The sequence below is a fragment of the Trachemys scripta genome, unplaced genomic scaffold (genome assembly GCF_013100865.1).
Source record: "Trachemys scripta elegans isolate TJP31775 unplaced genomic scaffold, CAS_Tse_1.0 scaffold_26, whole genome shotgun sequence".
In the NCBI taxonomy this organism is placed as follows: Eukaryota; Metazoa; Chordata; order Testudines; family Emydidae; genus Trachemys; species Trachemys scripta.
Window position 1 is genome coordinate 1482376 of NW_023260511.1, and position 14114 is coordinate 1496489.

The 14114-nt window shown below is 44.2% G+C and overlaps 1 protein-coding gene across 1 annotated transcript in view; it reads right to left on the bottom strand.

Moving 5' to 3' along the window:
- The window catches only part of LOC117870309 (girdin-like), a 94235-nt gene that overhangs the window by 41010 nt on the left and 39111 nt on the right, over positions 1-14114 (bottom strand). Inside the window, exons 7-8 of the mRNA XM_034757412.1 lie at positions 8045-8077; positions 3374-3394 (exon numbers count right to left, since the gene is read on the bottom strand). Of these exons, the coding sequence (XP_034613303.1) occupies positions 3374-3394; positions 8045-8077 (54 nt within the window). The remainder of the gene's footprint in view (positions 1-3373; positions 3395-8044; positions 8078-14114) is intronic.

The following is a 14114-nucleotide window of genomic DNA, read 5'->3' on the forward strand; positions in this document are numbered from 1 at the left end:
CAGTGCCCTGGCACCCTTTCAGCATTTCATAAATGACATATTTAGGGATATACTGGACCAATTTGTCATCCTTTACCTGGAAGACAGCCTCATTTTCTCTGAAAATCAGGACCTCCACAATAATCACCTGCACACTGTCTTGGAGAAACTCCAGAAATGCAAATTCAATAAGGACACCCATGCAATTCTTTGGATTATATCATCTCATCCGAGGGATTCACTATGGATCCATGTAAGGTGGCAACAATGTCCAACAGAGCAACAACCAAGGATGTAGGTGGGGTGCAGTTATTCCTGGGGTTCCCCACTTTCTACAGACAATTTATTAAAGAGTCTCTAGGTTGGTTGCACCCATTACAGAGCTTCTGCAAAGGTTTGTCTGGTCCCTGGAAGAGCAGTCAGTCTTTGACTGAAGAGGGCATTCAGCTTGCTCCTATCCTGATCCACACACATCCCACCAAACTGTTTATCATTGAAACCAATGCCTCAAACTTTGGTTTAGGTGCAGCACTATCTCAACATGTGCACCACTGCAACCAAGTCCACCTCTGCGCTTTTTATTCTCAGAAGCTAACCCCAGTTGGCAAAAGTTATGCTATTTGGGATGAAGAGCAACTAGTTAACAAGGTGGCTTTCAAGGTGTTGTACTGCCTCCTAGAAGGAGCCTGATTCCTGGTCCAAGGCTTGATGACCATAAGAACCCAGAATACTTATGGAAGACTTATTGATGACTCTGGTCCCTCTTCTTTGCTTGCTTTGATTTTGTTGTAACCTATCACCCAGGACAAGAAACAGGAAGGCAGATGCCCTATCCCACAGAGACAAATTTCTTGAACTTAGCAAAGAGCTCTCTGCCACCATGCTCAAGGCATCCAACTTTGTCAATCAGACGATCAACAGCACTCTGACATCCTCCATCTGTTCCCTGCTCCTGAATCATGTATTTATGATCCATATCTGCCCGACTCTGAATGATCTGGGTATGTGACCTGACTCTGAGTTCTTACTACCGAATGGCCTCCTTTATCACAAGGGTTGTCTTTATGTTCCGGGGGGACAACATAGGCTTCAGGTATTGAAACTATGCCACAATTTGCTGCTTGTGGACTATTTTGGCCAATTCAAGACCCAGAATCTGATCTCAAGGAGTTTCTGGTGGACAGGCCTATGAGTTTACATCAAGGATTATATACGGTCCTGCAACTGTTCCAGAAACCCAAGATCAAAGCCCTTAGGTGTCCTCCAGCCTCTCCGCATGCCTCCACAGACTTGGACTGTGATATCAATGGACTTCATTGTAAAACTGCCATACTCCCAGGGATACTCAGTAATTCTGTTTTTTCATAAATATCCTAAGAAAGATGGCACACTTCATCCGGTGCCATACAGTTCCTGCCACATGGAAGATGGCTTGGCTCTTCCTGGAAAATGCCTTCCGCCACCACGGGTTTCTGATGGGCATTGTATTGGACTGGAGTCCTCAGTTCATCTCCCAGTTCTGGTGGGAATTTCTCAGACTCCTTGGCATTAAGTCCCTCAACTATCACTCCACCCTAATTGGCAAACATAGAGAGTCAATCAAACCTTGGAGCAATATCTTTGTCGCTTTTTGAGCTACCAGTAGGATGACTGCCTTCCCCTGCTGTACTACAGTGAATTTGCATATAAAACCTCAACCCAACATAGTCCATTCTTTGCAAATGATGGCTTTCATGTCAACTTCCACCTAGATTTACCCTGAGTTCCCCACTATGAGCCACCATGGATTTAGTCTCCCATCAACAGTGGGTGAACCAGGAGTGTGTGGAACACTTGCAGTCCACCAAAGAAACCTATAAACACCATGAGGCTGCCCCCCATCTGGCGATAGAGGACAAGGTGCGGCTCTCTGCCCAGAACCTTAAGATGAGCCGTCCATCCACCTAACTAGTCTCCAGTATCTGGGCTCCTTGAAGATTACAGAACAAGTGAATGCAGTGACTTCAGTGAGTCCTTGAAGATCCATCCCATCTTTCAAATGTCACTTGTAAAGCCCTACACTGAGAACCCACGCCCAAACTAATCCAACCTGCCACTACTACCTGTAACACTCTGTGGACAGGAGGAGTTCTTGGCCCACCAAATCCTCAGATCTCAGTGAGTTAGGGGAAGACTCCAGTACTTGTTGGACTGGGAAGGCTATGATCCACAGGCTCAGTATTGTGGGCCCCTAAGGGGTTATGGTTATAAATGAGAGCTGAGGCTGAACCAGTCTCTCAGTAACCTAATTAGTGCAGCCTAATTGTCTACACTGCCTGATTCGTTGGAAGGGTTAGCTGACAAGCTCTAAAGCCCAGCAGCAGCAGTTCAGTGGCTGCTCAAAGCATTCACCTAAAGCTGTGATAGCTCCTGCTCATTTTCAGCCTTGACCTTGCCTTGTTCCAGACTTGTCCCTGCCTTGGACCCAGCCCTGCTCCTGCCTTCCAGTTCTGACCCAGGGCTCTGACCCCTAACTCCTGACTCCAGCTATGACACTTGGCTCTGGCACCTGGCCTCTGACTTTGGCTCTGACCCTTAGCTCAGATTCCTGGTTATTGATGCCAGCTCTAAGCACTAGCCCTGATGTCTGCTCCAACCACTAGCCATGACCACCCACATCCCATTCACTGACAGAATGGGCCCCCATAGCAACAAACTGGTCACTATACAGAGATACAGTAGGCCATGCTGTAACAAAGGGGTCTTTAATCTAGCAGAGAAAGGCATAACAAGCACCAATTACTGGAATTTAAAGCCAGACACATTCAAATTAGAAATAAGGCACACATTTCTTAACATGAGGGTGATTAACTACTGGAGCAACTTCCCAAAGGAAGTGGTGGATTCATCATCTCTTGATGTCTTCAGATCAAGAGTAGATGCCTTTCTGATAGACTTTAAGGTCAGAAAGGACCATCTTGATCATCTGGAAGATGCTTTGGCGAGACACAAGTTGATGGGCTCAATACAGGGGTAACTGGGTGAAATTCTAAGGCCTGTGTTATATAGGACATGAGATTATATGATCTAATGGTCCCCTTTGGCCTTAAAATGTATGAATCTGTTAATCTAGGCCCAGGTTCATAAAGGTATTTAGGCATGTACCTCTCACTGCAACCAATGGTATTTAGGTGCCTAAATACCTAAAATCTTAGTCTTTACATGGCCTGCTTTCCTTCTCATGCAGTTGAATAGGAGCTTTTGAATCCTGGCATGCTTGAAATCTGGGTGGGGGAGGCAGCAGGCATGACTCATGGCCGTGTGTATGGATAAGTGAATTTCAAAACAAATGAATCTTCCATTTAAACCTTTGTGCCTTGTGAGGGTAAATACTCAAAATTCAATGGTAACTTACTGTTTTCATGAGTGTTTGGCTCTGAAAAAGAACACATTTTATATTTTATTTTTTTTAATTGGGAAATAAAAAAGATTGATTAGCTAAATATATTACCAAAGTATTCTATACATAATCAGAAAAAAAGCACTCAGAATACAAAACCTTAGGTCAGATTCTGGTCTGAGTTACACAAGTATAAAAAAAGTAAAACCACTGACTTCCACAGAGTTATATGCACAATATTTTTTTCTGAAACAAACACTGAAAAATTGGGCGCTTTACCTTATGTGGTTCATGTTTTTGATATATGGAGGCAAAGGGACAGAATCAGCTCTCAGTAACAATTCTGTGAATCCAGAAACAAAGGCTTGCAGTCAGTGGAATAACTATGTATTTGAGCTTATGTATCTGAGGTCAGAAACTTGTCCAAGATTTTGGATTTTGTGTGATTTATTTCTAATTGTATATATGAGACAATCAGTGGAAGTTTTCCTTGAATGAGGACAGAAGGTACAGCCTCTTACTGCAGAAAAAAGATTACTTCTCTTCTGTTATTATTGCTGAGATTTTAGTGACCAAAAAATCAGGGAAATTTCAGTCTCGTGGATTTCACAGCACCCTCTACACCTTGCACATATATACTAGAAAATATTATTTATAGAGGGATCTGGCAGGGACTCTTAAGTTTAGATTGCCTAATTATATTATTTATTAATTATTAATGATTAATTATTATTATTAATATTATTTACCTTTTTGAGAAGCTCTCACATCTCCATTTTTTCATTACCCCTAAAATTCAGCAGGGGGATAACCCTGGGATTAGGGATGCACCTTTTCTTTCCCCCAGGTTTTGTTGAGATATAAACTGTAAGTAGATATTAAACCTCTGCAGTTCTTTTGTATAGCTAGTTAGATGGATAGCCATATAGATAGATATTAAAAGAAATCCTTTGTGTATACATAGAAGTGTTTTGTATCTACAAATTCAGTGCTCTGAACTTATTAAAAATGTTCTGTGGAGTTAGATTAAATGTTAGTGGGTGACAAAACACTGGAATATATGTAATCAATAATGGAGTGTGTGTTATACATTACTCAGACCCCACTGACCTGTAGTAACTGTGTGTAGAGGTAAAAAGAGAGCCTACTGTTCTGTGACTGATACCATAATAACCTATTGATTGATTGATAGGTCAATAAGAATTGCTTGCTGTCACAGATGGCTCAATTGCAGATGTCTTTAGATTACTGATTAGGTAAATTGAGATATCTGGGACAGAATTCACAGTTAGATCAATTTTGGAAAATGAAGTTTTTGTCCTGAACAGTGCTAAAGGAGTTGGCGGGTGAGATTGCAGAGCCATTAGCCATTATTTTTGAAAACTCATGGCGATCGGGGGAGGTCCCAGATGACTGGAAAAAGGCTAATGTAGTGCCCATCTTTAAAAAAGGGAAGAAGGAGGATCCAGGGAACTACAGGCCAGTCAACCTCACCTCAGTCCCTGGAAAAATCATGGAGCAGGTCCTCAAGGAATCAATTATGAAACATTTAGAGGAGAGGAAAGTGATCAGGAACAGTCAGCATGGATTCACAAAGGGGAAGTCGTGCCTGACTAACCTAATTGCCTTCTATGATGAGATAACTGGTTCTGTGGATGAGGGGAAAGCAGTGGATGTGTTATTCCTTGACTTTAGCAAAGCTTTTGATACGGTCTCCCACAGTATTCTTGCCGCCAAGTTAAAGAAGTATGAGCTGGATGAATGGACTGTAAGGTGGATAGAAAGCTGGCTAGATCGTCAGGCTCAATGGGTAGTGATCAATGGCTCCATGTCTAGTTGGCAGCGAGTTTCAAGCGGAGTGCCCCAAGGGTCGGTCCTGGGGTCGGTTTTGTTTAATATCTTTATTAATGATCTGGAGGATGGTGTGGACTGCACTCTCAGCAAGTTTGCAGATGACACTAAACTAGGAGGCGTGGTAGATACATTAGAGGGTAGGGATCGGATACAGAGGGACCTAGACAAATTAGATGATTGGGCCAAAAAAAACCTGATGAGGTTCAACAAGGACAAGTGCAGAGTCCTGCACTTAGGACGGAAGAATCCCATGCACTGCTACAGACTAGGGACTGAATGGCTAGGTAGCAGTTCTGCAGAAAAGGACCTAGGGGTCACAGTGGATGAGAAGCTGGATATGAGTCAACAGTGTGCTTTTGTTGCCAAGAAGGCTAACGGCATTTTGGGCTGTATAAGTAGGGGCATTGCCAGCAGATCGAGGAACGTGATCATTCCCCTTTATTCGACATTGGTGAGGCCTCATCTGGAATACTGTGTCCAGTTTTGGGCCCCACACTACAAGAAGGATGTGGAAAAATTGGAAAGAGTCCAACGGAGGGCAACAAAAATGATTAGGGGTCTGGAGCACATGACTTATGAGGAGAGGCTGAGGGAACTGGGATTGTTTAGTCTCCAGAAGAGAAGAATGAGGGGGGATTTGATAGCAGCCTTCAACTACCTGAAGGGGGGTTCCAAAGAGGATGGAGCTCGGCTGTTCTCAGTGGTGGCAGATGACAGAACAAGAAGCAATGGTCTCAAGTTGCAGTGGGGGAGGTCCAGGTTGGATATTAGGAAAAACTATTTCACTAGGAGGGTGGTGAAACACTAGAATGCGTTACCTAGGGAGGTGGTGGAGTCTCCTTCCTTGGAGGTTTTTAAGGCCCGGCTTGACAAAGCCCTGGCTGGGATGATTTAGTTAGGAATTGGTCCTGCTTTGAGCAGGGGGTTGGACTAGATGACCTCCTGAGGTTCCTTCCAACCCTGATATTCTATGATTCTATGATTCTATGATAAGACAAGGGCTTTGGGGATTTAGTTAGGAGTGAATCAAGCCCCAGTCTTCAGATTGGTTGCAATGTATAAAACCTTCCTTTCTGTACTCTGTATTGTTCTGGGTTAATCTTTAACTAAATAAATTCTACTCGAGCCTGATATTTGACATGTTATATTATTATTATTAAAATTTCAAACATGTAACAAAACTGTTAAAAAATCACCATTTCCTTTTCTCTCACATTCCTTCTGCAGGAACATTTTGCCGGACCCCAAAACAAATGCTAAACAGAAATATTCTAAGGCCAAAACCATGCTGCTGCCACTTCAGCAGCAGCACGCCCTAAGCTGGGTATACTGGGAGCTGCCAGAGCAGCTCTAACTATGCGAGGAGTGAGCTGGGCCGGCCAGTACCCACCCTGACCTGCACATATCCCAAGTGCTTCATATTCTCTCTGGAAGCAGCATATGAGGTAGGAACTACCACAGTTAGTGAATGAGTGGAAGGCAACAGGATTTTGCTCACACTCCACTAATACACCAAATTCACCGCATGGCCCCAGTGGTCCCATCCACCCACTCGGCTCTCTGGCATAACAGACTTTTCCTGCTGCCAGCTAGCAGAGTTAATCCAATAGCTCAAACAGTCATATTCTGTGCTGCAGTGCTGAAGATTCAGCATTGAAACATGCTGATCATGGAGGAGTTGTTACACTTGCACATCACAGAAGTTGCTTGAACTTGTTCTCTTTAAAACAACAACCTTAGAAAGTTATATACACAAAAACTCTACATTAAATGAATGTTATTTAAGGGCCCAAATCAAGCCATTTAATGTTAGGAAATACCAGATTTGCAGTCGCCTGTGCACACACAGGTTCATAGATTCCAAGGCCAGAAGGAACCATTATGATCATCAAGTCTGACTTCCACAAAATAATTCCCAGAGCTCATCTTTTTAGGAAGAACACCCAATCTTGATTTACAATTGTGTGTGATTGATAATCCCTCCACAACCCTTACTAAATTGTTCCAATGCTTAATTACAATTTTGTTATATTCTATTTTATTCTTGGTTAATTACCCTCACTGGTAAAAAATTATGCTTTTTTTTCCCAGTATTAATTTTTCTAGCTTCACATTCTAGCCATTGAATTGTGTTATAGTTTCTTTGCTGCATTGAAGAGCCCATTCTTAAATATTTTTTCCATACAGAGACTTATAAACTATAATAAACATATAAACCCATTAAACTTCTTTGTAAATCTTTGTAAAGAATGAGCTTTTTGAGGCTATCACTTTTACGTGTTATGATACAGTCTTTAATATTATGATCAAATACCATTTTTTCCATAGGAACCCTGTGTCATTCAATGCCCAGGATGGATACCAAAGTGGACAGAATTATGGTTGCACTGACAACTGTATATCTGGCACTGTCTAACTTTCAAGCACTTGACTTTGCAGCCTAAATAACTGTCTTTTAGTATAGCTTTTCTATGTACTTTCCAGTATTGTTTAAATACAGTTGCACTCCCTGTCCAACCAAAGTTTAGGGGTGTGTAGACTGAGAAACCTAATTTCAGGAAGATCTTTAAGCACAGGCCTAAATTTAAGTATAGTACATGAATAGTCCCTTTGGCTTCAATGCTTATGTATAAATTCTCCACTGACTCACTCTCTGTGCAACCCAATTGTCCTCAGTATATATAATGCCAGTTATATCGCAGAGGGTGAGAGTCTGGGCAGACTTGTGTCATTAGGATTGCCCTTTTATGACAATATGATCAAACAAAAATATTATACTTGGCACGAGTTAAAACTTGCTAAAGTTTTAGATTAGTCTACAATATTTCTTACCTCTTTCATGATCACCCAATCCCCTGGGATGTCCTGAAATAGAAAACACACATAAGGTATTTAATCAAGCAAAGAAGATAATTTTCCAGTACTGCTCCACATTTGAACCACATAGGATCTTCTTATCCAATTTACCAAACACAAGATGCAGAGAAAGATGCCAGTCAGTAAAGGTTACCCTTTTTCTTCCTTCTGAAATAACTTCTGCAGTACTTAATAAGAACACACCACATTTCATGGTAATTTCATCTTGTACTTAAAAAGCAAGTTTGTTACCCTCAAGTTGATAGTTTCAGTGTTCTTTGGTATATCATGCAAGTCACTAAGAACTCAATCTTCCAAGACACTGAGAACTATTATCTTGCTCCAGAGGACACTTAAAGACATGCTTACAGTTAAGCATGTGAGCAGTCCCATTGACTAAAGTGCACTACTCAAGTTTTAAAGTTAAGGCTCATGTGTAAGTGCTTTGCTGGATTGAAAGCAGAGTGCTCACTACTTTGCAAGTGTGAGCCTAACTCAGATAATAATATTTAAATATTTATAGTATGGTTAAGGTACCATATACGTAACACTCTGTACTCTCCACTACCTTTGACTGGTTTAGACCATTTTGACACTGCTGTCAGCAACTCTAGGCCCTGATTCAAGAAAACATTCCTATTCATGACAGCACTGAATGACATGCTTAAATTCAAGTACATGCTTAAGTTTCATCCAATCCAGTAGAATTGGAGCATGTGTTTAAAGTTAAATATGTAGTTAAGAACTCTTCTGAATCAGGGCCTTAAACTCCCTGCCTTGCTCTCACTGGGTATTTCATTTTTGTTCTCATATTTCATTCTCAGTACCTCAACAATGGTCACTTTGTAGGCCTGGGACTTAATTAACTCCTCCAATGTTAAACCAGCCTTGGGTGAAACTCAGGGAGTTCACCATTATAATTTTTTTTTTTTTTAAAGAAAGCTCTGCTGCTGCTAAAGCACCGCACCTCAGCAATGCCCCTAACAAGAGTTATAACCACCAAGGTTGTAAAGTAGACACCCAGGCACTGGGAAATTAGGGAGGATACAGGGAGACTCCATAAATGGCAAGATAAGTTCTGGCCAGCGTTTTTATGCTGATCATCTGTATAAACAGAGAAGGTCACAAATAAGTTACAATTTGGGCAAGAAAGATAACATGTAAAAAACTTGGGCAGGAAGGAGGACACATAGGTGCCACTATGTATTTGGTTAAATTTTTTGTTACTTGAGGGTATGGGGTAATGTGATAGGTTTAGTAAATTTGAAGGAGGTAATTAGTTTTATCTGTATTATGTAAATGAAGAACAAATCTCTTCGGGAATCAACTCCGGACTTCAGTACAACACCAAGCTGCAAGACATCATTCCCCCATGACATGTACGGGTGCTGGGAACCCCCAGATGAGTGGATCCTGACTGGCCAGCCAGTGAAATTTGTATGTAAATTGGGAGTGGTAAGCATAATAGACTTGCTTGGCATACATAGTTTGTGGGTATTGCTAATAAATAGATGTGTAGAGCACAGCTGTGCAAGTCTCTTTCACTGGGAAAAGGTCCCACAAACCCATAGAGCCCTGAGCCCCGTGAGTAGAGATGGGTACTTAAATTGACCGGATTTATCACTGAGCCCCATGAGTAAGAGTAGGTGCCTGTGACGGGGTGTACCAGCCCCACACAGGACAAGAAGAGGCTAACCGTATATTGTGGGCAGAGGAAGCCACGCCTCCTCGCCACTCCTGGGCATGCTCCAACTGGAGCTTGAGTATAAAAGGGAGCATCCCAGCTCAGTCAGAGCTGACTGTAGAGGAGAGAGAACACACATTGCAGGGGCTGCTGGAGCCCCAGATCATGGAGACCAAGTGTGCCGAGACCCTGCCAGATGCCTGGCTGCCTGTGGAAGCCCAAGAGGGGATAGAATCATCTGGAGCTTCACAAGCCAATGGCCCCAGAGTAGGGTGACCAGATCGCAAGAGTGAAATATCAGGACACATTGGGTGAGCAGGGCGGGGGGAGGGGAGAGGACGACAATGACAGACACAGGTGCACAGAGCCATGAGAGGGGGCCCTAGGAAGCTGCGAGAGGGGGCCCTAGGAAGTTGCGAGAGGGGGCCCTAGGAAGCTGCGAGAGGGGTTGTACGGCCCCTGCTGCAGCCCGCACCACAAGCCACAGGGCAAGGACACCTATTGAATTCAATGAGAATTTTGCATGTGCATTGATGTACTTAGTTCTGAGATTATAAAGCCAGAAGGGATCCGGTGATCATCTGGTCTCACTGCCTGTATAGCACAGACATAGAACTTTCCCAAAATAATTCCTAGAGGATAGCTTTTAGAAAAAGCTTTTAGAAAAACCGCATGACCCTTAGTATATTGTTAATCGTTAATTACTCTCACCATTGAAAAGGTATGCCTTAAAGTCTGAATTTGTCTAGCTGCAACTTCCAACCATTGGCTCATGCTCTACCTTTCTCTGCTAGACTGAAGTGCCCATTATTAACTATTTGTTCCCCATATAGATACTTACAGTCTATAGCCAAGTCACTTCTTAACCTTCTTTTTGTTAAGCTAAATAGTTTGAGGTCCTTGAGTCGATCACTATAAGGCATGTTTTATCAGTCTTGTGACTCTTCTCTGAACACTCTCCAATTTATCAATATCCTTCTTAAATTGTGTACACCAGAACTGGACACAGTGTTCCAGCAGTGGTTGCACCAGTGCCAAATACAGAGACAAAACAACCTCTCTACTCCTGCTTGAGATTCCCCTATTTAGGCATCTGGTCACTTTATTTCTGTATGCATTTCCCCAGGTTTTTTTGTAAAAATCAAAACTGAACTGCCCCAGAAATTCTGTCATGTTGAATCACCGTGAAACTCGCATGGCTCCAACCCTGCCGATGAACCTTTAGATCCACTGCACAGACTTCTGCCACTTGAGCTAATGGAGTAAGTGATGGCAGAGGCAGTAGGTTGTCATCCTATATGTGATGGATCAGCTCTGTAGGGGGATGAGACACTTTTTTTGCCACTGGGTTTCACAGATATCTGCTGACAGAAGAGGAAATGTGAAACTCAGGAATCCTGGGTCTATTCCAGGCTCCTGAATGGAGTGGTCTCTAGTAGTCAAAGACCCTTCTTCCCCGTCCCCTCCAGTCTATGTCTATCCTATTGCTGTCTAACCCGCCCCAGTTCCTCATCTGATTTCAACTGCCCCCCACTACCGCTCTGGATTCCTTGTCCCAGTTTCCTGGTCCTGTCTCACTCTCCTCTCTCCCCGCCCCCACCCCTCAGATGGGATGTTCGTTCCAGACTGGCAAAATTATAAGGCTTCCCAACATTTCAACACTTCCCATGCTAAATTTTCGGTTGCTTAACTATAGGCTAGCTCTGCCTACAACAAAGCATATTCAGAACCTCTGATTAAAGGGATTATAAGTGTAACAACCTCCATCATAGCTGGTCACCACAGATTGAACCCGTGCCATCCAGACTTAAAAGCATGAGCTTCTACTACTTGAGTTCAAGATATAACTCCCTTCGCTGGTAGCTATACAGTTATCCTCTAAAAATCCACCAGAGGAGGGCACAAAACACATGTTGGACAGTGAATTACAAAAGTGCCAAATATTATTATTAGACCTGCAATACTTTTCACTATGAACATCAGCGGGGGATAAACTGGGAGTTTAAGAATATTTGGAAAACAATTTTAGAATAACATTCAGTGCTGTGCTTTAAAAGAAAAAAACCTTTTAAAACTCATAACTTAGCAGTATTCAGTGTTTGAAAAAAAACAACTTCTAGGAGCTATGGGATACAAGTTAAGAATGTTGAAACAGGAAGATGTTATGCTTAGTTACCACTTGGGCAAGGTGGCGTGCTATGTAATACTTGCAAGATTTCACTGTAATGTTTTACAATATATAGCAGCGCAATGCTGATTCGATTGATATTGTTGAGTAACTCATGCTAATTTTATTTCAGCCCACATCTTAATAGTTTTTCCTAATGTCTAACCTAAATCTCCCTTGCTACAATTTAAGGTCATTGCTTCTTTTTCCTGCATGTCCTGAGTGGGACAGGGGTGGGTCCAGGCAGTGGGATTGGGGGGAGGTCGGTCAAGGAAGTCGGTGGGTGTGTGGGGATGGACCAGGGGAAGCAGGGTGGAGGAACTGAGGGGGACAGGACTGGGACTGGGGGAGTCGGGAGGGGCTGAGGGGGATGGGACAGGACTGGGATGGCGGGAGTAGGGTAGGGGCTGAGGGGAGCATGAATGGGACAGGGTAGAGAGAGCTGTGTAGAGTGGGGCAGGGCGGGGGAGACAATGGGGCTGGGCTGGGGAGGGTCGGGGGGTTGGGAAGAGGGACAGGGTCTGGAGGGGATGAGACAGAGGGGAGCAGGACTGGAATGGGGTAAGTTGAGGGGGTGGGACAGCAGGAGGAGCGATGGAGGTGGGATGATGGGAGAGGCTGAAGAAGAGATTTGGGGTAGGGCAAGGCTGAGGGCAGTGGGTTGGGGGGAGCAGGGGGACTGTGGGGGAGGCTTTTGGAATGGGGGCAGGGACTGAGGGCAGTGGGTTTGGGGTGGGAGGTACAGGGGGGACTGCGGGGGAGGCTGAGGAAACAGGGTCAGGGTGGGGGCTGAGGGCGGTAGGTCAGGTCTACACTGGCACCTCTCAGCACTGCTGTGCTGGGCGGCAGACCTGCATTAGCGCTACCCTGGTGATGGAAGAGTCCTCAGTGGAAATGCAGATTTCATGACACAGACCCTCCTCATCTCTTCAAACCTGGCACTGCTCTGGTCAGTCGCTAGGCTCTTGTCACTTTCAAACCCATGCAGGGTATCTGGCTCTTTTTCAGTTCTCAGGTTAAGAAAAGCCTCTGCATTTTGTGAGGGCTTCAGCATTCACTTTCCTACTTGACAAACTGTCTGCCTGATACATTGCTCCCAGGGCATTCATCTTTATTCATTATCGGCAGGTCCTTCAGATTAATGAGCAACACAGGGGGAAGCAACACAATGGTGTCAAGGATTTTTTAATTTTTCAAACCACTTTGGCCTCAACAGGGATAACAGCAAATCTGGACAGAGCAGATGGGTGTCAGGATGGGTTTGGGTATTTATTTATTTATTTATTTATTTTAAGTGAAAATGTTTGGGTCTGAGCAAAGGCTGCAAACTTCCCTTTGGAAACCTCTGCTGATCTTTTGCCCCAGGGGCAAAACCAGCTGAGCGGCGAACAGCAGAGGCTAACAGCGGGAGTTTGCCTGGGAGTTCGCCTAGGGAGAGCGCACTGAGGCTTTCATCTGCAGGTTTCTCCGAGTAGTTCCTGCAACAGCTGAGGAAGCTCTTAAGAGGACAGTGATATGGAAGGTGAGCGATCAGCTGTTGTAACCTGCACAGGTTGTGCCATGTTTGTCTTTCTTCCACAGGACAGAAGCGACTTTGTCTGTACAAAGTGCAAGCTGGTCTCCATACTGGAGGAGAAGGTTCGAGGGCTGGAGAAACAAGTATCGACTCTGCGTTGCATAAGGGAAAATGAAGATTTCCTGGACAGACGTCAGGAGATGCTTCTACGGCCACAATGTTCTGAAGATTCAGAGCAGGCGGAGCAGGGACAGAAGGATTGTGAGGAGGTTTGGCAGCATGTGACCTCCAGAAGAAGAAAGAGGAGCGTCCATGCACCAGCAATGGAGATACAGGTGAGGAATCGTTTCCATGTTCTCTCTACAGGTGCTAATGCGGAGAGTGGACTAGATGGCCCATCTGAGGGAAGGGAGCAGACGGAGACTCCACCAATTGGAAGACAAAAGATGCACTGTCCTAGGGATGGGGGTTCCACGACCACCACTCCCAAGAGGAGGAGGAGGGTGGTGGTGGTCGGGGACTCCCTCCTCAGGGGGACTGAGTCATCTATCTGCCGCCCTGACCGGGAAAACCGAGAGGTCTGCTGCTTGCCAGGAGCTAGGATACACGATGTGATGGAGAGACTGCCGAGACTCATCAAGCCCTCGGATCGCTACCCCTTCCTGCTTCTCCACGTGGG